We start from the raw sequence: 24,397 nt of genomic DNA, 5'->3' as shown, positions 1-24,397 counted from the left end.
TACTGGGAAAATGCAAAAACTAAATTTTTAAAATAGCATTTAAATGAAGAAACATTGATTAGTTGCATGTTATCTAACGTTTGTGCATTTTCTTTATAATATTAGTAATACAGAATTTATACTTTGTAAATAACTTCTTATTACACATCCATGGCTTGGTGTCACTGCGACAACACAAGTCATGACGTCATAACTGCGCGACTGCAAACAGCATGCTGTCTGTGGTCGGGCTGGGACTCTCGTGTTGAAAGTTAAGGCGTAAAATATATCAGAGTTATAACCTAACGACATGGATGTTCCCGAAGCTAACGACGACAGTTTTGGAATAGAGGTGATTCTTCCTGAAGGGGGGAAAATCGCGCCATGTTGTCCGCATGGTGAGTTTAAATAATGGAATGTTTTATACAACTGTTTGAATGCACTGAAGCTCCACGCTGTACACATCCAACCTCCTAATGTCACAACGTGTTAATGCTAAAGTTGCTCTGCTTTGTTATAAATGCACACACTTTCATTATTTAAACGACAGTGATAATAAGAGCGTATGAAAATGACAATATCTAGCTCGTGTCGCAGTAAAATATCACCTCAAGTTGTAATCAGCAGTGGTGGAAAAAGTAATATCCTTTACTAAAGTAAAAGTACTAATACTACCATGTCAAATGACTCCATTTCAAGTAACACTACTGTATTGAGAATGATAGTTAAGTACAAATAATTAAGTATTATCATATATATCTAATTTAAAAAAATGTTTGTCTAAAGGCCAAAGCAGCAGATTTTCACAATTGAGAAGATAGGATGTTCTTTTTGCAGAAAATTACCCTGGAATTTATAACATTGCTGCCAATTAATGTTATGTCTTTTCACTCATTGTTTTGGGTTAGTTCATTTCATTAACAGGGGAGACCTACCAAAATGTCTCTTGTGTTTTTCCAGGTCCAACCTTGCTATTCGAGAAAGTGAGCAAAGGAGGGGAGAAAGGCAGGAGGTTCTACGCCTGCTCTGCCTGCAGGGACAGGAAGGACTGCCACTTCTTCCAGTGGGAGGATGACAAGGTGTCCGAGGCCAGGCTTCTAGCCAGAGAAGCAGAGAACCAGTCAAAGAGACCTCCCTTAACCCTGAAGGAGCGCGTCAAAAGGTGAGAAGACAATACACAATGTGTACTAGATCACAGTCCTGCAAGGCTTTTGTATACCTTGGTCACAGATCGTCTCATATATTTTTTGGGGGGGAGATTTTGTATCTGTGTAATATTCCTCCTCTGGCTAGCAGAAAAGCTCCATAGTTTCTTAAGTTGCTCTGATAACTGGACTCCACCACTTTTCACTCCAGAAAACACCCCTTTTCCTTCTGTATGTCTTGACAATGTACCTACATTTATATTTCCTTTATATGCCATTCCTAGCACACTTAATGTAAAAATGATGCTACTTTTACATTTTGTTGGCTGGAATTGAGCCCACTGTCATTTTGTATGATAAGATGAGATGAAATTCAAGTGTTTACGCAGCAGAGAAGAGGAAAACCAGGACAGGTTCATACAGGGATATGAAAGACAAATTTAAATAAAACAATACATTTTCCTTTTTAGTTCTGTTTTTATCTTTTATTTGACAACTTTATATTTGATGTTTGTTTGTTTTCTGTTCTTTTTAATCATGACATTATGTGCAATGCCTTGTTTACATGCTGCTGTGATAAAAACAATTCCCAGATTGGGTTCAGTTAGTCTTAACTTGGTCTTGAAATACAAATGTAAATATAATGGGATTTATTTTTATCTACCGACAGTCTGAGAAAAAGAAACGATACCAGCAGCTGTAAATGAACAGAAAACATAATGAAAAACAGGATAACAACTCTGATTTTCTTTAGGCTGACGCTGACTGGATTTTATTGATTAACGTAAAAACATATTGCCCAAACTCACAACTCATAACAAAAATTAGCATAGTCATCAACACTTTCCAATAGGTCTGTCATTTGTCCCTCAGGTTTAAAAAGTTAGGCTCCCTGCGGCTGGATGAGAAGAAGTTCTGTCAGGACTGTCAGATGTTGCTGCTGCCAGCAGAGCACGAGGCCCACTCCACTCACAGGTCGGCGGGGGTCTCCAGCGCTCAGCTGAGGAGGCCCAGTGTGTTGCTCCGTCCTTTGCACAACAAAAAGAGCAACGCCCAGTACCTGTTCACCGACCGCAGCGCACACTTCCTGCTCGACTCCCTGGCTGCTCTGGGATACAACAGAGTGCTCTGTGTGGGAACGCCCAGGTGAGGGAGATCACAACAACAATGTTTACCAAAAATAATGCTGGGCTAGTTTGCCCTAATAACACATTTTAAACATTTCTCTTGATTTATTTTGAGTCAAAAATGATTATGGTTATTCCAGACTTCAGGAGCTGATCACGTTGCGGAACATGGAGGGAAAACATGAGCCAATGAAGAGTCTGCTTCTGGACATTGACTTCAGGTGAGCTGTCTCGTCTGTCATCATGATAGCTGCTCTCAAATAAACCTATTAATACATCGCCATAAAAGACAGCACTCATCATCATAAGATTAACATTGCTCATCACTCTGTGGGGTAACACGGCAGCCTCATGCGGTGATGAGGGGACAGAGCTCCAGGTGATTCGGCCACATCTGGTTCTCAGTTGGTCTCAGGAAGCGCATGGCGGGGTACAGAGGCTGGGTGAACTGGTGGTGAGCGCGGTCGAACACTGGGGTCACCGCTGCTGAGAACCTCTGTAGGACAGCCATGGTGTCTGCATCGTAGAACAGTAGCTGGCCCTTGTCGTAGTTTAGCCACACCCCCACCTTTCCCAGCGGCGTTTGCCCGGCGCTCTTGCACGCTACATGCCGGTCGTTGTGCCAAGCAGTGAGATTGCAATTGCGGAGCTCCAAGCACCAGGAGTTCCTGTTCCGGCCCAGTTTGCTGCCCTTATCCCGGCCCTTCCTCTCCATGCCGGCATAGGCCACGCCCACAGCCCAGGCGGAGCAGCAGCGCACGTCCACCTCCCAGTACCTCTGCCCGGCTGTGACTGCAGCTGAGCCCAGAGCACAGCACACTTTGTCAAACTGGAGGGGGGGACATGGCCCCGAGCGGGCGGAGCCTGAGAAGTACAGGCCCCGCCCCTCTGAAGTCACAGTGATCTGCCTATGGCAAGTCTGCCTGTCAATCACCATGGGGGAGGAAGCTGAAATGAGACGCAGTTTGAGATTAGTTGATGATTGATTAGAGTGAGGAAGATTGGAGATTTTTTTAGATGTTTATATTTTGACAGTTACTTTATTATGGAAAAAAGGCTTTTTTATTAGAACAGTGTATTTATGTATGTCTGTTATGCCCTACTGTTCCACTTTGGGATTGCTTTTAGCTGTGAAAGGTGCTTTACAAATACATTTTATTATTATTATTATTATTATTATTATTGTTGTTTGCAGCCTACAGCCCTGAGTGCCTTAGCTTGTGTAAGGGATAACGTCCTCAGTACCTAACAGCAGCGTCTTCCTCTGCAGCTGAGCTTTAAGTTGCTTGGAGATGGACGATAAAGTTTTGAGGAGCCGTTTGAATCTCTCTTCGTTAAGGCGGATTTCCTTCTCAGTCACATCCGGTTTCTTAGGACTGTGAGAGGGATCAAAGAGAAGATATCAGACGGAAAGACCTGAAACTGAGCTTTAAATCAGACGGCGCATTGTCTTACCTCAGAGCCTCTGCCTGACCCTTGGAATGAGACAAACAGTGATTAGAACTGCGGGAAACACTGCGTTACTATATTTGAAACGGTGCACTGCAGACCTGAACGTCTCTCTCTGACAGCGGGCTGCTCAGAGACCTCCGCAGGCTGCTGATGCTCCTAGTGACCTGGTCCTGGTGGATCTGCCAGGTCTTCAGAACCTGGTCCAGTCTGGTCCTGGCCTGTCTCAGGTCCAGCTCTAAAGAGTCCTTCTCTGCCTGCTCATCCTGCTTCAGGACGCAGCGCATGTTCTCGAAGTGCTCCTGGACGTGCTGTTTCATAACCTCTGTGCTTTTCTTCAGGGGGGGTGAGAGTTTATATGTCATCAGCCTATTAGCGTATTTGCCAGCATAGTGAACCCAGAGATGTTGAGAACCCCAAATATGTAAAGCCTATGTCTACAATAGATGGAAAATGGCTTGGCCAAATTTGACTCTATTCAGGATCAAAAATTGCATATAAACTATAATGCTAATTAATGCATCTAATTGTGCTATACATTTCTAACATTCAATTGTGGGGTACTCAACATTTCCGGGTTCACAGCAGAACTCTTATCTTGCCTCTGGGGTTTATTTGAAGTATTGAGAGCTCGTGGTCCCGTACTCACAGAGAGATCTGCCTTGCGCTTCTTCAGAGACTGGATGTGGGCCTCAGTCCTGGTCCTCTCCGCCTGCAGCTCCTCCAAGCGTCTGGACAGCTGATCCTACAGGGTTTCAGTATTGGCAACCTTAAGCACTTAAACTTTACAAACTAGGAAACAAACCAGTCATATCAGTCTGCTGACACCATGAAATGTTTCTGCAACTACATATGATTTGACAATCAGATAAAAGGTTTGTTTTTAGATTAAAACAGTGTTTTGTCTGAAACAACAGTCAACCCAAACCAAACAAATACAAATGATGATCACGTGTTCTTATATTTAAATCAGCACAGCTCTCCACTTCAAACATAGTAGTTGCCATATATTATCATTTTTTTTACCGTACTCAGTTTCTCACATAATTATAATTTGGTTAACTATCCTCTTTATTTTTAGTTTGCTACAATTTTTTTTTTTTTCTGCTACGTTTTCTTCTTCCTGTGTCTTAATATGCACCATTTATACCAAAGCAAATTCCTGGTGTGTGTAAACCTACTTGGTTGTAAAACCTATTCTGATTCCCTTATTCTAGTATGCAATAAACTACACCATGCAGTTTAGCCTGGCCGTTCCTTCACACCCTTGGAGGACTTAAAAGTCTCCTCTGGATGCAGAATATGAAACCCTTCCTAGACTCAGCTCTAATATCTGTATATTCAGACCCATGTGCCTCACCGTGCTCAGGCTCACTTTAGAGGTTTGTCCAAAGTTGGCAATCTTCTTCTGCAGTTTAGGAGAGCGAGGGAAAGGCTGGACCCGGTCACTGCTGGAGTCCAGAGGAGAGAAGCTCCGCCCGTCCTGCAGTGCACTGTGGGAGCCTGCAAGGGGGGACGCAAGCCTGCGCTGTTCTGACTGTCCATCACCAACAGATAATGCTTCCTTTCCAGCCATGTCTGTGAAAAATACAACAGACATACCTTATTTAGCCTCCCTTTGCACTGTCTGAGCGTTCTCTGTGTTTCAGCTTCAGAAGCAGAACAGTAAACCAGTTCTTCAGGTTTAAAAAATCTGTGATAACATGTCGTTTCTGACACCGTGACAAGCTTTTAACACAAAGTCTTTCAGTCACATTTCTCAGCAGAATTACAAAAACCAGAACCAGATAAAAACTTTTCTGAATGTTAAGCATTTAGTTTAGGCATATTAAAGCATATCAAACTGCAAAATACCAAGTTATTGTTCAGTCACACAGGTCTTTTCAACTGTTAGACCTCCCCATGCTGTTAAAAGCATATACAGTATATAGAGTCCTTCATTGTGTTCCACAGCATGTTGAGATAGCATTTCCTACCTGCAGTGTTTCAGTGCTGCGTCTCTGCTGCTTCAGTGAAGAGTGAGCAGGGTGTGTTCCTGCGCTGCGAGCTGCAGCCTGTAGCACATTTATTGTAACCTGGATACACACATACGTCAGCCGGGGTACAGTAGATGAGTTTAAACTTGCTCCTGCTTTTATGAAAAGAAGAGACCGGTGAACTTGTTGAATCTTATATGCTGTTCTTTTCCCTAATGTTTCAGGTACGCTCAGTTCTACAGCCAGACGGAGTTCTGTCACTACAACATGTTCAACCACCACTTCTTTGATGGAGAGGTACCGTCCAAACGCTTTCCATTTAGATATCCAATGTTTAGTACAGGATAATACAGCTCCATCTCTTGTCAGGCTTCCAGAGCAGTCCTTCAGGACTTCCTCACAGAGAGTGAGGGGGGAAAGCTGGTGATGGTGGCGGACCCTCCGTTCGGGGGCCTGGTGAAGCCTCTGGCCAACAGCTTCTCTTTGCTCTCACAGACCTGGAGGAAGCTGCAGAGCTCGGGTCAGTATCACTCTGGATTTTGAGGTTCATCCTTTTCCACGTCTGATGTTTGTGTGTATTGGAGGGTGATTAAAAATGGAGTGTGTTTCTGTGCAGACGCCAGTGATGCTGAGATGCCCATAATGTGGATCTTCCCATATTTCTTTGAGCCTCGCATCTTGGAGTGTCTCCCCTCACTCACCATGCTGGACTACCAGGTGACCACTCTCATGATGACTTTTTTCCTTCTCATTTGAACACCAGATGCATCTAATACAACCTAACATTAAATGACAGAATGATGACACTTCCAGGAGATTAGTCCAATAAGCAGTCGGAGCAGGTCCCAGCAGACCTTTTCACTTCTGACGAGCACAGATTTAACCATTAACATAGTTGAATCCACCCGAAACATAATAATGCAATATAAAATTCTTTACAGCTGTGGTGAGTAAAAAAGTGTGCTATGAAAGCAGAAAAATCTTTATTCAGAAAGCAAAATGATATGTCAAGAGGACAACTTTTTCCAAGGAATAACTGGTGGTTATCATCTCCATATATCATATTTAATAGAATCTCATCTTGCTAGCAACGTCATTGTTCATACAGCAGGAGAGAGCTGTGCACATTTAATGAAATATGTGTCCCCGGTGTGTAGGGAGACTCACAAAGTCTCAGAAAATACAGCCCTCTCTCTTTTCCTGCTTACCCACATTTCTAAAAATTGGGGTACAAACGAGCTGATCCAGATTTGCTTCAGTTATGACGTCATATCGGAAATGTGGGCTGGCTTTAGATTGAACTCCTGGAAACGTCCCGCCCACGTGACACGTCTCCACCTATTGTCCCCCATATACAGTCGCGAGCTGAATCCCCTCCGCAGCTCCTCTCTGTGTGTCTGTGTGTTCAGCAGGATGTCTGCAGGAGGGACTTAGAGTTGTTGTTTATATAATACATATAATGTCTCTGTTCTAGTGGTAAACACTGAGATGTGTTTCAGAAATAATGCTGGATGTGGTTTGGAACATAATGTGGGGTTTAATCAAGGCAGAGTTTAGCTGAGTTACTCCGTTAGAAACTTCTCTCTTCAGTGGAGAGATCATGACGCTCCAAAGGGGCGTGGCCAGCAGCAGCTCCAAAGGGGCGTGGTCAGCAGCAGCTCCAAAGGGGCGTGGCCAGCAGCAGCTAGTTCATTTAAAGCTACAGTCACAGAATCAGCGCTTCAGGAACAGGACTGAAATAGAGGGGGATGAGGCATGCTACAATGGGGGATCTGTTTGGTATTTTGAGCAAAACACTTCAGACATGTTTTGTACAGATATGGCCCTGCAATATAGTGTTCAAATATAGCATAAAAGGAGTCCTTTAAGTCCAACAGTGATTTTCTGTTATTAGACTATAAGGTTTTTCCTTTTAGATGAAAGACTCACTGTGCTACAGATTTCTTGTGTTCCTCAAACAATAATGTAAATATCGGATGTGTTTCTAGGTGGACTATGACAACCATCCTCTGTATAAACATGGGAAAACAGGCAGGAAGCAGTCTCCAGTGAGGATCTTCACCAACATTTCACCCAAAGAAATCGTGCTGCCCAAAGATGAAGGCTACAGGTACCACATATTAACTGTCCGCTCTAGTTAACAATAATTTGGCTGATATCATTTCATCACAGCATGTGTTGACCAAAAATGAAATATTCCTTGCATGCAGATATACCAAAGGAAATTATTCTGACAAATGCAACTGTAAAATGCCCCTATTGCTTGACAGTTCTACAATAAGTTAGTTTAGGGATCCTTCTCATACAGGACATTGTTGCCTGATGGATTATTATCTGACTATTTGAACTGATCACACAGCTGTCACTCTCATCCACCCTTTAGGAGCCAGAAGAGACATATTTAGGATTTAAAAATATTAAAAAGTATTGTACTATGTGTTTTCAGTTGCATACACATTTTCCAAGGTTGTATGAATTTACTTTCCTCTTCTCTTCCTCATGTTAGATTCTGCTCCGTATGTCAGAGATATGTCTTGTCCATCAACAAGCACTGTGCTAAGTGCAATGTATGCCCGTCCAAGGTATAAAACCACATATCAGATATTCTCTAAGCATTTCTTTTCCTCACAAGTTCTTTGTTTAAACTCCTGCTTTCCCTCTTTGTCTCCAGGACGGCCGAGAATGGAAGCATTGTTCAAAGTGTGAGAAGTGTGTGAAACCATGTAAGTCAATCAGTCCTACTTCCTATTTTGGTCCCACAGAGGGGACATTTACATTATTACAGCAAATGTAAAAAATAAAACACTATTTGATAAAGGGCATGCACATAATATTTAGGATAAAAGATATTAACATTTGCAAAGATACACATTCTGGTGGAACAGTAGAAGCAGCTGCAGTGTTTATAGTGGTAGAAGCTAGATAACAGAGACAGTTACTGACAGATTTTTGATTCAGTCTTAAAATTGGCAAACTCAGGAGGCAGCCAGTAATAATATGTGTTCTAACTAGGAACATATTGCACATATTGAGTGAAGTGGTATTGCACTACAGTGGGTTTGAGTCATTGTTTCGTTCTGATTCACACAATCACGTCAGCAGTACATTTAACTACTTCACCCTTCTAATGGTATTTTGTGTTTATTCTAATTCATTCATTTTCAGCCTGGAGACACTGCAACCCCTGTGGCCGCTGTGTGCTGCCAGACCACCCGTGTGGGCTGAGTGAAGGGGCACAGGGCTGCTTCAACTGCGGCAGCGTGAAGCACAAACGCAAGACCTGCCCCATCAAAGACTCACAGAAGAACAGGAAGTGAGTTCACAGAGCGGTCCCTGCTGTGGCCTCTGTTTGACTCCAGCTGTGTGACAGTAACACTCAATATCTGCATGTCTTAACTTGTTTTTGTGTCCATCTGTGTTTTGTCCCTCCAGGAATCGACCCAATGCCAAGAGCGGAAACAAAAATGTCTCCCATCGTCCCAACCAGAAGAAGAGGAAGTCTGGAGGAGCACGCAGAGCCAAGAAGCTGGCCGCTCTGTCTGAGTGACCGCAGCGGTCCTGCAGTGCCTCTCAGCTGTTCGAGATGATTTTATGCTCACTGACTCAACCTTACAAAATAGTATCAGCAGTGTTTGAGTGGAATAAAAAAAGAACCAAAAAAAAAGAACTTGCATTTTTTATTTAGATGCATAGACGCCTAGTGTTGGTGTTTATGTATACACATATTTAAATGGAATAACAATAATAATAAAAAACGTTATTTATATAGCACTTTCCATATGGCAGGTGCAGCTCAAAGTGCTTTACAATAGCGCACACATCAAAGATTAAAATCAACAAGAAGAAATTCACCTCAGGTCAGAGGTTAAGATGTTTAAATAGTGTTTCAACGTGTTTAAACACAAGGAGGTAAAAGGTATAATAAAAACAATAAAACAGATAATGATCCCTCAAAGACATGAAACAAAAGTTCAGAGAACCAGCACCTTATCGTGGTGGAGATGTTTGTGTGCCCCGATGAACCTGGGGGCTGTGTTTGTCTGGAACCTTGTGTTCCTGGTAGGGTCTCCCATGGCAAATTGGTCTCAGGTAAGGGGCCAGACTAAGATTGGTTCAGAAGACCTCATGAAAAACACACATGAAGCGTCTGGTGGCCGGGCTTGCCACGGAGCCTGGCCGGGCACAGCCCGAAAAATTTACGTGGGCAACACCTCCGCTTCCCCGTCCCGCGGGCCCACCACCTACGGGAAACAGCGATGGGGCCGGGTGCGCTGCCAGAAGGGTGGCAGTGAAAGCAGAGGGTCTCGACGGACCAGACTCAGGCGACAGAAGCTGGCTTTTGGGACGTGGAACGTCACCTCTCTTGGGGGGAAGGAGCCGGAGCTTGTGCGGGAGGTAGAGCATTACCAGTTGGATCTGGGGGGGCTCACCTCTACGCACAGCGTCAGCTCTGGAACCTTACTTCTTGATAGGGGTTGGACTCTATTCTTCTCCGGAGTTGCCCAAGGTGTGAGGCGCCAAGCGGGTGTGGGGATACTCACAAGCCCCCGGTTGAGTGCTGCTTTGTTGGAGTTTACCCCAGTGGACGAGAGGGTCGCCTCCCTATGCCTGCGGGTTATGGGGGGGAAAACTCTGACTGTTGTGTGTGCTTATGCACCAAACAGCAGTTCAGAGTATTCGGCCTTCTTGGAGACCCTGAAAGAAGTCCTGTATGGGGCTCCTGAAGGGGACTCCGGAGTGGTGGTTTGTTACTGGACTTCTGTGCTAGTCATGGATTGGCCATAACAAACACCATGTTCGAACATAAGGATGCTCATAAGAGTACGTGGTACCAGAGCACCCTAGGCAGAAGGTCCATGATCGATTTTGTTATCGTATCATCGGACCTGAGGCCGCATGTTTTGGACACTCGGGTGAAGAGAGGGGCGAAATTGTCAATTGATCACCATCTGGTGGTGAGTTGGGTCGAGTGGCAGGGGAAGCCTCTGGACAGACCTGATAAGCCCAAACGTGTAGTGCGGGTGAACTGGGAACGTCTGGAGGAATCCCAAGTCCAGGAGGCCTTCAACTCACACCTCTGGCTGAGCTTTTCAGGCATCCCTGTGGAGGCTGGGGACATTGAACCAGAGTGGGCGGTGTTCAAAGCCTCCATTGCTGGAGCTGCGGCGGGGAGCTGTGGTCTCAAGGTCTTAGGTGCCTCAAGGGGCGGTAACCCTCGAACCTCGTGGTGGACACCGGTGGTCAGGGAAGCCGTCCGACTGAAGAAGGAGGCCTTTCGGGATGTGTTATCCCTGGGTACTCCTGACGCAGTTGCAAGGTATCGACAGGCCCGAAGGGCAGCAGCCTCAGCCGTGGCCGAGGCAAAGCAGCGGGTGTGGGAGAACTTCAGAGAAGCCATGGAGAAGGATTTTCAGTTGGCACCCAAGTTGTTCTGGAAAACCGTCTGACACCTCAGGAGGGGGAAGCAGGGAACCATCCAAGCAGTGTACAGTGAGGATGGGACGCTGTTGACCTCAATTGATAGGGTGTTAGGGCGGTGGAAGGAACACTTGGAGGAACTCCTGAATCCGACAACTCCGCCCTCTATGTTAGAGGCGGAGCTGGAGTATGAAGGGGGATCAACTCCAATCTCACGAGGGGAAGTCACTGAGGTAGTTAAACAACTCCACAGTGGCAAAGCCCCGGGGGTGGATGAGATCCGCCCAGAAATGCTGAAGGATCTGGATGTTGAGGGACTGTCATGGTTGACACGTCTCATCAACATTGCGTGGAAGTCGGAAACAGTACCGAAGGAGTGGCAGATCGGTGTGGTGGTTCCCCTTTTTAAAAAAGGGGATCAGAGGGTGTGTGCCAATGACAGAGGCATCACATTACTCAGCCTCCCCGGGAAAGTTCACTCTAAGGTGCTGGAAAGGAGGGTCCGGCCGATTGTCGAACCTCAGATTGAGAGGAACAACGCGGTTTTCGTCCTGTTCGTGGAACGACGGAGCAGCTTTTCACTCTCGCAAGGATCCTGGAGGGGGCCTGGGAGTACACTCATCCGGTCTACATGTGCTTTGTGGATTTGGAGAAGGCTTATGAGCGGGTTCCCAGGGAGATACTGTGGGAGGTGCTGCGGGAGTATGGGGTGAGGGGGTTTCTACTCAGGGCCATCCAATCTCTGTACTCCCAAAGCGAGAGCTGTGTCCGGGTCCTCGGTAGCACTTCGGACCGATTTCCGGTGAGGGTTGACCTCCGCCAGGGCTGCGCTTTGTCACCAATCCTGTTTGTGATATTCATGGACAGGATTTCGAGGCGTAGTCGTGGGGGAGGGGGTCTGCAGTTCGGTGAGCTAAGGATTGCACCACTGCTTTTTGCAGATGATGTGGTCTTAATGGCTTCATCGGTCTGTGACCTTCAGCACTCACTGGATCGGTTCGCGGCCGAGTGTGAAGCGGCTGGGATGAGGATCAGCACCTCCAAATCTGAGGCCATGGTTCTCAGCAGGAAACCGATGGACTGTCCTACTCCAGGTAGGGAACGAAGCCTTACCCCAAGTGAAAGAGTTCAAGTATCTCGGGGTCTTGTTCTCGAGTGAGGGAACAATGGAGCGTGAGATAGGCCGGAGAATCGGAGCAGCGGGAGCAATACTGCAGTCGCTTTACCGCACCGTTGTGACGAAAAGAGAGCTGAGCCAGAAGGCAAAACTCTCTGTCTACCGGGCCATTGTCGTTCCTACCCTCACCTATGGTCATGAAGGATGGGTCATGACCGAAAGAACGAGATCGTGGATACAAGCGGCAGAAATGGGATTTCTCCGCAGGGTGGCTGGCATCTCCCTTAGGGATAAGGAGAGAATTTCAGTCACCCGGGAAGGACTCTGATTAAAACCGCAGCTCCTTCGTGTTGAAAGGAGCCAGTTGAGGTGGTTCGGGCACCTAGTGAGGATGCCACCTGGGCGCCTCCCTAGGGAGGTGTTCCAGGCACGTCCAGCTGGGAAAAGACCGAGGGGTAGACATAGGACCAGGTGGAGGGATTATATCTCTACGCTGGCCTGGGAGCGCCTTGGAATCCCCCAGTCAGAGCTGGTTGATGTGGCCAGGGAACGGAAAATGTGGGGCTCTCTGCTGGAGCTGTTACCTCTGCGACCCTGACGGAAAAGCGGGAGAAGATGGATGGATGGATGATCCCTCAAAGACATGAAACAAAAGACAAAATAAATCAATACAACTAGATATAAAATAAATAGAATAAACATGTATACACAATAAAATAATATCAATGTAAACTTATTGATAATTATAATAGAGCCATTAAAAGATTAAAATACCAACTTAAAAGTATAAGTTAAAAACCTTTAAAATGCATAAATCAGTGTAAAATTGAATACTAAAAAGTAAATAATAAAAGCTAATGAAAAGCTGATTTAAAAAGGTGTGTCTTTAGCTGTCGTTTAGAAAGGTCCACTGAGTCGGCCTCTCTGATGTCTCCTGGTGTTCCACAGTTTAGAAGCATAGTGAATAAAAGCTGCCTCTCACATCTTATTCTGTGGGACTTTAGGGATATTTAAAAAGCCGATTGAGTACAATGTCTTTAATTGACTACTGGTGGCCACTGTGGAAGGAGTTGCTAGTGATGAACCAACACGTACCATCATACTCTGCTCGGAGTGTTGGGATAACTACTCATTCAGTTTAAACATTTCCACACACAAATGCCTATTTTGTGCATGATTTGATTCTTTAAATCATAAATAAAGTCTTTAGAAAGTGAATGATTTCATGGCCACTCCTTCAGTTTGATTTATTACACTTTTTCTTTAATTTCACACTATTCCCCTCAACACATATTTCTCTATGCTCAGTCTGTAAACTGGTTTGGTAACTTTGTGTTGACTTTTTAAAATCACAAGGTATGTTACAGATAGCGTTTAAAATGTACTCAAAGTTCATGATTTTGATTTTGAAATATAACCACAAGACATGAGCCAGAAACTGAACGAAGCTTTGGCCACAGGAGGGCAGCATTGTTCTGCTGTCATTATCCGCTGCGTGTTTATCTTTAAAGGACGGTTTTAACTGGGAGCAATGTGTACTGTAAAGATCATACAGCTTATACATAACAACAAATATGTGTCCTTGTACTAGACATTGATTTCCTAGTGTGATAGTCACAGTGCACACTGCACACACACTGTGTGTAGCTCTCAGTGGAACATGGGGCGACTCAATGGCTGGATGAGATTTGTCACATACACACATGAAGTGAGGGGAACCAGACACAGAGACACTTCCTGCTCACTGAATATATGTAGTGACTCATTTCACTTTGGTTTGAAGCTCACAATAGCTTATTTCCAGCACTTTACAGTATACCCTGGTATTTCATATTTTAGGGGAAATGACAACACACAAGACAGCTTTACATATTGCAAGTCACTTGTCTACCTATTTTTTTTTTACATGCATCCAAGAATGCATACAAAGTATTGATTTTCAAAGTTGTGTTCAAAACATAATCAATAAGGAGGCTGTGGCGCAGTTGGATGGTGTGCTGATTCCCGACCCACTGCAGTCAGCATGTCGCTGTGTCCCTGGGCAAGACACATCACCCCCTAAAAGTGACATTTAATGTAAAAGATGCAAATAGCACGGTGTTACTGTCTTTCACTGAAGATAGTATTTTAATCACCTCTTTTTGAATTGCTACTACTACTTCCACTTGGATGGATGCATTTAACAAGCTTTCAGTCATATTTTGTGGCCTTCAGCTGGAGTTTGATGGAGCTAAAAACTCTGTACTAAAGAGTAAAGGTGTGTAAAGACATTTAGCTTGTTCCTCATCCCCGTCATGGCCAGTCTAATCCAATACAGTCGCCCAGCTCCAACAGCATGATGCACCACACTCAGAGGGAGGTTAGGGAAGTCAACAGATTGTGACACTGTGGAGCGACTTTACAATTTAGGGAAATCAAACAAACCAAGAGCTCTGGAAAGTAACCAAGAAAGAAATAAGAAAGATAACAAAGGAGACAAAAATAAGAAATCATGAGGAGGAGGAACCGCTTTTAAAGAAGCTGAGCAGATGTGAGATCCAAACACTGAGCAGGCACAGAGATCCATATCTGTCAGGCTTCCTTTTTGTGGAAATGAGCCAGGAGAGATGGAGAACAGATAAGCAATCAAATTAGATCTAAGATAAATGTGGAAGAAAGGAGCTTTTTCCTTATAAATCCAATGAATTTAATATGAACACATTGAAACCGTAGACCAAAATGAAAGGAAATAAAGCAGGTACTGCATATGGAACAGAAAGAGCAAGGACAGGTGTGTTTCTTTAGAGATGAAAGGAGACAAACACATATCTTAACTGAATCCTTTCTTTTGCTCAGAACAATCTAATGAATGAATATTGTGTAATTGAATTAAATAAATCATCACTCACTAATTATCATCGTTTTCCGACATTGATAATGAGCAGAATCAAGTTTAGATTCCTCACAGACAATCCAACTAGATTTCTTATTGATTTTACTTTGCACATCATTCTGGAAAAAGCATGAGTGTCAGGATTGAGGGAAGGACCCAGGTGCAGAAGCAAATAGAGGAGGCAGGGGTTCCAACATAACAAAGGGCGAGCTTTTATTTATAGTTGACAAAAATGCAGACAAAAAGTACAACCAAGGAAAAGTATCAAATTAAAACTCAGACAAAGCAGTGGAACAAGGAGGGCTTAAAAAGAGCGATCAAAGACATCACGGGAAACAGCAAGAAAGGACGAACAACGACGATGACAGGACAAACACAAAGGAAAGCACAGACTAAATACAGAGGAGGGTAATCACAAGACAAGAAACAGCTGGCAAGGGGGAGGAGGCACACAGGGGCAACAGGTGAGCACGATCAGACAATCAGACAGGAGGGAAACTAAAGACAGAAAGACTTCAAAATAAAACTGTAAACTATAAATACAAAACTGAGATCCTAACAATGAGGTTGGCAATGAAAACCATACATCCTAGTTTCCCTTCATAAATGCTGTTTAAAAAATCTAATAAAAAGAGAGTTATAAAGGCTTGAAATTGCACAGAAGTTAAAACAAAAATCAACAATGTAAATTTAAACATTTAATTGATATGGGTGTAAATATGTATGTATGTGTATAAACAGTACCTGTGTAGTTGTATATACATACAGCCGCGGAAAACATGAAGAGACCGCTTCAGCATTATAATTTTCTCTTGTTTTATTATTTATAGGTATGTCTTGAGTTAAATGATTTTTGAACTACTGACATCATTTCTCTGTGTTGGATTCAACAGACGCTGGAATGTCTGCCATACATGTAGAGATAAAGATTTCAATTTCGAGTGGTGTCTTAATATATTTCCAGAGTATTTATATATATATATATATATATATATATGGGAGAGGTCCCAGTTCACCTCCTAGGCCCTGCTGTGGTGCCCTTGAGCAAGGCACCGGACACCTCCAATCCCCCCTCCCCATTGTTCCCCGGGCACTGCACGATAGCTGCCCACTGCTCCTAGTACTAGGATGGGTTAAATGCAGAGGACTAATTTCACTGTGTGTGCTCTGCTGTGTGCATGTATGTGACAATAAAGAGGGTTTCATCCTCCGATTCTATATATATATATATATACATATATATATATATATATATATATGTATATTAATATAGGGGACGCCGCAGTGAATGCTAATTCTCTTTTCTTTCACCACCCTGCAACACGTTAAATGCTAAACTCAAATTCTAACTCAACTAATACCACATATGGATAAACTTGAAGAAAATACTTTGAAACACATCGTCCTCTTCGTGCTGCCCAACAGACTTGTGACTACAGATGCAATGGTGCTGAGTCGAAGCCTCAGTGGTCCAAGTTAGCCACATATTTAACAGGAATGAGAAAGATGTTGAAAGGATACTTTCTGAATCTGAACCAATAAAAAGAGATGTGACAAGGACATTTCAAATAGTACATCACAGCAGTGTTTTAAAACAAAGAGGATTGGTCAAAGAGACCAACTGTTTTATCTCTGCTCAACTATACCTTTGTTGTGTAAAAATTCTAAAAAGGAACCAAGCTGAAAGAGGTGGGTGTCAGGTGTATTCCTCTCCTGTCTGAACTTTCATTGACCTTTCAAACAGCTTCATCTGCTTTGATCTGCTGAGAACAAATGCAGAGTGAAGCACTCAATGCAGCAGGTGGCCACGCACCTGCACACGCTCGCACACTCACACACATTAGCATCTAAAAGCAGGAGCAAAATAGGCATAAAAACACACACACGTTAGCTATGCTTAATGGAGAGTCCATGATGAAGGAAGGTGCTGTAGCTCATTAGCTACCATCCACTTTTTAAAAACCCTCCCCTGTCAGAGCAATAACTGCTGCATAACAGACATGCTTTGTATGGAGCTTATTTACTGCCAAAAACAAACAAACAAACAAACAAATAAACAAAAATCCGCGTGGATTGCAAATACAATATAACATCGACAAAAAATGCAATACTTTACAAGCTAAGGATTCTCTCAAATGACCTGAGTAACTTCACACGTCCTCCACAACAGCAGGTGGTGCTATGAGTTAAATTAATCATTTCAACCTGTCTCATGAACCTTATCCCAACTGCTTTTAATTTACCACTTGTTTATTAGATATAAACAACCACCTGTATTCATTTAAAGTAGCTGTAATCAAAATTATTTTGAAAAAAGCTCTGTCTGGATCCAGAGGTTTGAACCAACTATAGACTCACATCTAACTGTATTTGTCGCTCTAAGATCCATGAGAGCAGTCACAAAGCAGTTTTTCTACACAACCTTGTTTATTCAAAGATTTTAAATCAAGACTAAGAGTGCATCATAGTACAGGTATATATCTAGTAAATGTTACAATGACCTCATCATTTCCTCAGACAATAGACTGGGACATTTCATTATCAATAAAGGAACTTTTATAAGCTGCCCAATTACATTGTGTACATGTTATCAATGAATGTAAGCCATGGAGTCCCACAAGGTTCTGTACTTGGCTTTTTCTAGATTACCATTGTGGAACTCCACAGACAAGATTGGAACAGTAAGCTCATAAGTTGATGTCCTGCTTATCTAGTGGGTTCAAATTCCTTTTTAAAATAGAGTGGACTGCATGAAACATCTGTATCTTTTAGGTGGCTATTCTGTTTTGTTTTCCTTTCTGGCTCTTAGGGTCCTGCTTGTTTTCGACATAGTCATGTGACTTTTCTACTAGTGAGATGCAAAGACCGATCTACAAAGTCTCATCTTTCTTGTACAAATAGCTGTCAAGTGCTGAATAAATGTTCTACCAAAGTCACAAGTATCCAAAACCCTGTACTTTGAAATGACGAGAGTGAAAGACAGCGGGGGAACAAGGGTTTTCCAGTCAGCCTCACTTTAGGCCTGCTCAGTCTCCAAGCTGGAGAGGAGGAGGAGAAGGAGGGAGGAAAAAAAAGGAATGATTGGAGGGAGAGCGTGGATCACTGGAGGCTGCTCAGGTCCCCAGTGTGAAACACAGTCTGCTTCCCTTACTCACCAACCCACTCTTCGTTTTCGTTTTCACCTCCAGTTCCAAAAGAGGATACCACTAAAACCACGGACAGAAGGCTGGTGGGTGAAAACAGACGAGGCGACCAGAAGAGGAAACCCCCTTGTTAGACTCCATCAGTGCTGGAGTGCGTATGTTAAAACTGCAGAGGCTGCTCAGCAGAGCCAGGAGGACTTCTTTCTAACACCATGGGGTGAGTATGATACTCAACAAACAGATCCCAACAGTGCAAGATAGAGTTTCCCGTGTGTGTGTGTGTGTGTGTGTGTGTGTGTGTGTGTGTGTGTGTGTGTGTGTGTGTGTGTGTGTGTGTGTGTGTATGTGTCTGAGTTTCCTGTGTGTAAGGGAGAGTGATGAAGCCTGGAAAGTTTTCTGCTTTTTTAAGGAGGAGGAACAGTTTGTATGATTCTGGACTGGAATGAAGCACAGTGCCCAGACTTTGTGTGTGTTATTTGAGAAGACCTGTTACTATAATTGACTACATAATGGAACAATTTGAATGTAATTTCATCTGAGAGGGACTTTTACACTGCAATAAAAGAAAAGGGTAAAAAAAAACACATCTTAAGAGGTCTGCTGTCTTAAAGCTGAAGGGGAATTTTGAAGTCCTGGAAAATAGCTCCATTCAGCCTTGTTTTCTTCACTCAGCTTCATGAAATGAATATGAGACTGAGCGTGTCAACTCTTTGGCACCCTTGGATGATTTTTCACGTTTCATTGTTGCCGCCCTTATTAATAAACATATGTCGTCACTTCAAGATAAAGTCACGCAGATCCCACAGTCCAGCATTGTGCGGCACCGGTCCCAAAGAGTTCATGTGACTTCGGGCTGAATCTGATACGGTTCAAGACATCGGGGCTCAAAAGCTAAAGCCAGGAAATCCTCACTTTTGACCCCCCATTTTGAGCTTGTTGTATTTTGATTAGATGGTCCAGCTAAGAGAAGCTAAGAACTTGGCTTGTGGACAGCTCAGTTTTTTTGTTTTGATCATGAATGGTATGTAGTCTGCCTCAAATGCTTTCTCTCTCTTACATCTTTGCTTACATAAACAATATGTTTCTTTTAATTCTTCCACATTTTTCCCAAACTGAACTCAGAATTCTTGGCATTTTTCCTTGAATGCTCTAAAAACAGCTCATCAGTTCTAGTTGCTTATCGGTGAGCTCTGAAGAGACAGCATCCATCATTTTTGGCTACCTGAGCCAGCAGATGAGTGTGTTCGGACTATATAAGGCCTCTGTCTTCTCTCCGCCGGTCACGCTCTCCGTTCTGCAGATTGGCCTCCTTAACAGTGGAAATATCTCAAGGGGCCTTTTTGCTTTGTTTTAACCACATACAGTCACCGATGTTTATCTGCACACTTTTGGAAAGATGTGTTGAGTGGATGGGATGCAGCATGTAGGAGCGGTGCGGTGCAGAGCCTTGGATGTGGGCATAGTGGAGAAATTATAGGTTTGGTGGGAAATTAAGCAAAGTGGAAACTCTCTCAGCTGCTAAACCTGTGGAACGTATTATTAGTATACCCTTGTTTGGAGAACAAAAGGTCCACAGCTAATCTGCAATTACTGTCTAAAACTATCAATCGTGCTTATATCTTAAAAGTGCACTGATTAATATGTTATAGTTTAACAATGGAATGAGCATTTGTAATGGGAACATGTTCGTTTAATGATAAACCTACACACAATTTGTACTATTTAATGTCTTTCTTCTGATTGTTTCGGTGATAATTCTATGTGGGTTTGTCAATGTGAGAACAAGTCAAACTAAATCTTTTGAGACCACCACCATATGTCAGCCATACTCACTTTACAAAGTGATAATAGTTCAGAGCACATGTTTTACTGCCCTCTGGTGGCAGAAAATCAATGATTCCAGCTTTAAACTGGCAGCAAATATTTGTTGGTTAATGAGAAAAAGTGACATTTGGCATTACCAATATTCATCCATTACAAATACACTAGTGTTTTTGTGCAGTGACTGGGGCTGTGCAACAGGTCAGACTACTGATCAGATATACACAGTGTGCACAGTCTGTTTATAGAGAGATGTTCTAGCGGGAGAAATGCCTTTTGGGTGTAACGGTTTGATTAATGGCCCTGCTCTTTGGCTAGATTTGGATTAGGCCTGCAAGCCCTGCTTGGAAGTTATTACTTTATAATGGGAACACATAAGCAAAGGCCACGTGCTTTTCATCACTCCAGGAATCACAAATGCATAATGAAATTTTAAAAAGTCAGATCAAAGATGAACATGTGATGTTTGGACATGGGAAAGTGTCAGCGCGTTAATCCGCTGTTTTGTTTAGTTCTTTTCGGCCCCCCCGCTCCATGTCCTCTCTTCTTTTGGTGTGGCTGCAGTCTTTTCTGTTGAGGTTACATGAGTCACTTATTCCCTCTGGGGATGACAGTGATGGAGCCAAGTTCCCATTGTATTCATCCCAAATTTCCATTTCAGGATGTGAGCTATTCCAACAATACGTAGTTAAAAATAAACTTTAAAATGTAGATGAGATGTTGGAGAGAAACGATGATCCAGAGGAAGAGGGGGGGATGAGGTGAACAGATGTGGACAAGCTGTCCAATGCCCCGTCTGGCTCCTATAGATATCTGCTAGTGTAGCATGTGTATTAGAAACTTCTCAGAAGGTATTGATTTTCTGTGTTATGATCAATACCCACCTGTGAAAGAGAGGCTTTATCTTCAGGTTTTCATGCCTCGGTTTCACACCTTAACACCTCTGGCAGGTTTTGACATCAGCCCCAGATAAAGTCTCCAATGTGTAACACTGAGCAGACTCTGTGCACCATGGGGCCGAGGAGATATAACAGCAGGACAGATCCTGACCAGCTGGCTAATGTGTAGAATCTAGGACATGTTTCCGCTTGCGGGGGTGAGGTGTCAGCCAGCCGGCGCCGCTGTGTTTAAGTGAGCTAGGAAATGTATTCAATAAATCTGTGAATCTGTAAGAATAAACAAAAGGAGATCTGCAGGAGGAAGGTGAATAGTCTGATGCTTGAATGACCATAGCTGTCTCTTCAACACGGAGAGAAAGACGTACAGTCTGCTGTATGTCACTGATATTCAGGGGACATCAAAAGTTTAAAAAGATAATATATACACATCTCCAGCTCTTGGTATGTTCTTAAACTGTCATGTTCATGCTACACACATACAGATGCAATATGCTTCAAACTGTTTGTATATTTTAATTTGTGGAGTAACCTGCATTAACTTGACTAAGACCTATCTTTAGCTAATAAGCACACTAGACCTTTTTAATGACAGGTCTTTTTACCTGCATAGTATAAAAAGCAAGGCTGAAATAATAAAATGGTGTGTGAGTTACACATGTAGAAAGTTGTAGAGATGATACATTAACACCTTTATTTATATTATTATTGCTTTGAGTAGGATGTAACTAAACATTTCACGACTGCAAAGTAGTTGGAGCACCACAGAATCAAGAAACAGTGGACATCAGGCTCAGTGTGTGGACTCAATCTGCCATCCTTGTTTGAGGATCAAATTCACAGCAGTGAATAAACTCCCATTCTACATATCTTTGCTGCAGTATGTGATGGAGGTATGACACATAGGGCTGTTGTCAATGTGCCTCAGAACATAATAATAATAATGCATTTTAGTTATATATGTTGCCATGACACACTGCATGTGCTTTATTCATGTTCCAGAGGAATACACAGACTATCAAGGCTCCGTAAAGAAAGCACAAACTGAGCCTCGGGAACCACAGGCCACTGTGTGTAGGTTTGTAGTTATTTGTCTCTTCCAAATCTGTTGATAAATCTGCCCTACAAATAATCATAGCAACTAAAATGAATAGTGCCTTAAGGTTTCCATCGTTAAAACAAGCCTTTCTAATTCCATTTGATAGCACACTTGCATTGTCTTACTCCTGTGCTTAGTTTGCATTTCGGGCCCAGGATACACACCACGGCAGCATCCCATCGAATGACATCCATACATTGGACAATGCTTCACCTCATTATTGACATCCAATGACACCAATACAGGGAATACCGTTAGAATCCAACCAGCTCAAAAACGTTTTCATAGGAGTGATAAGAAAGGCAATCTTGAAATGAACACTATACTTCAGGGAAGTCAACAAGAGTTGTTTGTAAAAGTAAACCCAGCAGGATGTGAGTAATTACAGCAGTGGAACAGAACTGCAGAGTTCTGAAGCCAGTTCCTTCTGATGCACAGATCGCAGTTCCCTTCTTTTTTCAACGTTTATTAATAGTAACAAGTTCAGATGGGTATATCTCGAACACTGCATATTCTTGGGTCCCCAGCAACACACCTGCTTAGTGTGATCAGATATGCAGATATAAAGAAAAACCCACCAACAGATGGACAGGGATTCCTTACTTTATGGGTAGGTGTTGGAGATCTGGTTACTGGTGTGTAATTGAAGTGTGGTGGGAATGTATTTATCAACTGTGGATAAAGAATCAAACCATTCAGCTGTCTTTGAGGTATTTTATTTCTTGCAAGAAAGATCAGTCATACAGAGAGCATACTGTCTGCAGAGGGAAAGAAGAAGAGTAGGGTTTGCATATTTAAACACAGAAAGGAGGCTTGGTGATAATGAAAGGAGCATTCTGGAAGCTCAGGTGGTTATGGAGGCCGTATCTCAGTTCAACAGAAGTTGAAGGTCATACTGTTGGTGTAACAAACAACATCGCAACAAATCCTCTTAACAAGGAATTTCCCCAAGCTTAGCAAAGAAGTGAAAGCCAGTGAAAAGAGATCAACATTAGAAAATAACAATCACACAATGATATTAATAAAGTAAGTAAGTGAGTATAATATTTTTATACTACACAAGGCAGAACTTAAAGTGAAAAATGGCAATTTGAGTAAAGTAAACCTGTAGTCAACTTGCCAAAATAGTTACAAAATACCAAAACTGCCTAGTGTTTGGGTTCCCACCTCTCAAAATTCCCATTTCAAACAGAACAATGGGAATAAAAACAGAACGTGGAAAGATGTTTCCTTATATTTGAAGTTCAATTCCTATGACTTACTTCTTTATTTGGAACTAAAACTCCCTCCCGCATCGGGTGGTCCTTCTACTCTAACAAGGGTACTTTCTACCAGCCCCCCCCCCCCCCCCCCCCCACCTCCCTCTTTAGCCACAGTGCCACCAGCAGAGCCAGCATCAGAGCAGACCTCCGCCACAGGTGATGATGATGATGGATACCCAGGACCCTCTCCCCCTCAACACGTTACCTAACACCTACTGCTGGCTATTCATCAGCAGCCTGCCGCCGCGGGGCTGATCCAGTTAGCAGACATGGAGCACTGAGGGAACAGAGTGCAAGGGTGTAGCTAGAGTTCACATTTAATAGAATGCCACAGAAATCTGACTACAGGGTGTTCAGCACTAATTGCAGTGGTTATTTACAGTCTATAGTGATACTTTTTGAAAACATCAGACTCCATGCAAACACCATGAGAGTCAGCAGACGGATAATTAGCATAATTCCTGTCCTGATTAGTAATCAGTGGCGCTGTGAGAGGTGTGTTCATGCTCCCTGCTTTACAGACTGAAGTTCAGTTTCTCAGAGTAAAGTGGCTGATTATCTGCTTGTTTCAGTATTTATTAGGAGATAAAGTTCATAAATTCCACTGGCAAGATAGATAGCTTATTTTAGAGCTTCCCTTGGCATACAGAACAGAACACCCATTAGGAACAGATTTACGAGCAATGACTGTGTCACAGTTTAAACACTGGATTGCCAACTTAATATTAGGTTGTACTCAGCCTAACCCTTAATACTAATTCTACTCTTTTAGTTTGTACATTATTCTAGGCCAACCATTTACTTATTCAACTGATAATCATGTGAAGCTTTACTTATTTTTAAGGTCTCCTATTATGCTATATTTGAACAATATATTGTAGGGCCATATCTATACAAACCATGTCTGTGAAGTGTTTTGCTCAAAATACCAAACAGATCCCCCATTGTAGCATGCCTCATCCCCCTCTATTTCAGCCCTGTTCCTGAAGTGCTGATTCTGTGACTGTAGCTTTAAATCTGAGCTGAGATGAAGCTGGCCACGCCCGTTTGGAGCGTCACGCAGCTCTCTGTCTGAAGAGAGAAGTTTCTAACG

At 43.1% G+C, this 24,397-nt stretch overlaps 3 protein-coding genes across 3 annotated transcripts in view; 2 read left to right on the top strand and 1 right to left on the bottom strand.

Annotated features, from left to right (window-relative positions):
* Positions 1-179: 179 nt before the first annotated feature.
* On the top strand, positions 180-9,358 carry zcchc4 (zinc finger, CCHC domain containing 4). Its single transcript, XM_063900278.1, has 12 exons — positions 180-377; positions 940-1,141; positions 1,998-2,270; positions 2,392-2,472; positions 5,901-5,973; positions 6,046-6,196; positions 6,293-6,393; positions 7,665-7,786; positions 8,183-8,258; positions 8,348-8,399; positions 8,842-8,989; positions 9,109-9,358. Exons 1-12 carry the CDS (start codon positions 290-292, stop codon positions 9,221-9,223), a joined length of 1,482 nt encoding a protein of 493 aa, XP_063756348.1. The 5' UTR covers positions 180-289; the 3' UTR covers positions 9,224-9,358.
* On the bottom strand, positions 1,594-18,258 carry si:dkey-219e21.4 (tripartite motif-containing protein 14). Its single transcript, XM_063900279.1, has 7 exons — positions 18,239-18,258; positions 5,061-5,278; positions 4,350-4,445; positions 3,802-4,035; positions 3,707-3,726; positions 3,497-3,627; positions 1,594-3,199 (listed from the first exon to the last, which is right to left on the bottom strand). The coding sequence occupies exons 2-7, from the start codon at positions 5,274-5,276 to the stop codon at positions 2,601-2,603; spliced, it is 1,296 nt and encodes a 431-aa protein (XP_063756349.1). The 5' UTR covers positions 5,277-5,278; positions 18,239-18,258; the 3' UTR covers positions 1,594-2,600.
* Positions 18,223-24,397, top strand: part of pde5ab (phosphodiesterase 5A, cGMP-specific, b) — a 68,579-nt gene continuing 62,404 nt past the window's right edge. Inside the window, exon 1 of the mRNA XM_063900273.1 lies at positions 18,223-18,443. Within this exon, the coding sequence (XP_063756343.1) occupies positions 18,439-18,443 (5 nt within the window). The 5' untranslated portion in view covers positions 18,223-18,438. The remainder of the gene's footprint in view (positions 18,444-24,397) is intronic.

Source organism: Eleginops maclovinus, chromosome 14, assembly GCF_036324505.1.
Source record: "Eleginops maclovinus isolate JMC-PN-2008 ecotype Puerto Natales chromosome 14, JC_Emac_rtc_rv5, whole genome shotgun sequence".
NCBI classification, from domain to species: domain Eukaryota; kingdom Metazoa; phylum Chordata; class Actinopteri; order Perciformes; family Eleginopidae; genus Eleginops; species Eleginops maclovinus.
This window is presented reverse-complemented; position numbering and strand designations above follow the sequence as displayed.

Bases quoted from the DNA above. Each gene is read 5' to 3' on its own strand.
- zcchc4 (XM_063900278.1), top strand. From the start codon at position 290: ATGGATGTTCCCGAAGCTAACGACGACAGTTTTGGAATAGAGGTGATT. The intron at 6,394-7,664 runs GTGACCACTCTC...ATGTGTTTCTAG, and splicing joins TCACCATGCTGGACTACCAG to GTGGACTATGACAACCATCC. The intron at 8,259-8,347 runs GTATAAAACCAC...CTTTGTCTCCAG, and splicing joins GCAATGTATGCCCGTCCAAG to GACGGCCGAGAATGGAAGCA.
- si:dkey-219e21.4 (XM_063900279.1), bottom strand. From the start codon at position 5,276: ATGGCTGGAAAGGAAGCATTATCTGTTGGTGATGGACAGTCAGAACAG. The intron at 4,446-5,060 runs GTGAGGCACATG...GAAACCCTGTAG, and splicing joins CTAAAGTGAGCCTGAGCACG to GATCAGCTGTCCAGACGCTT. The intron at 4,036-4,349 runs GTGAGTACGGGA...CCCCCCCTGAAG, and splicing joins AGCGCAAGGCAGATCTCTCT to AAAAGCACAGAGGTTATGAA.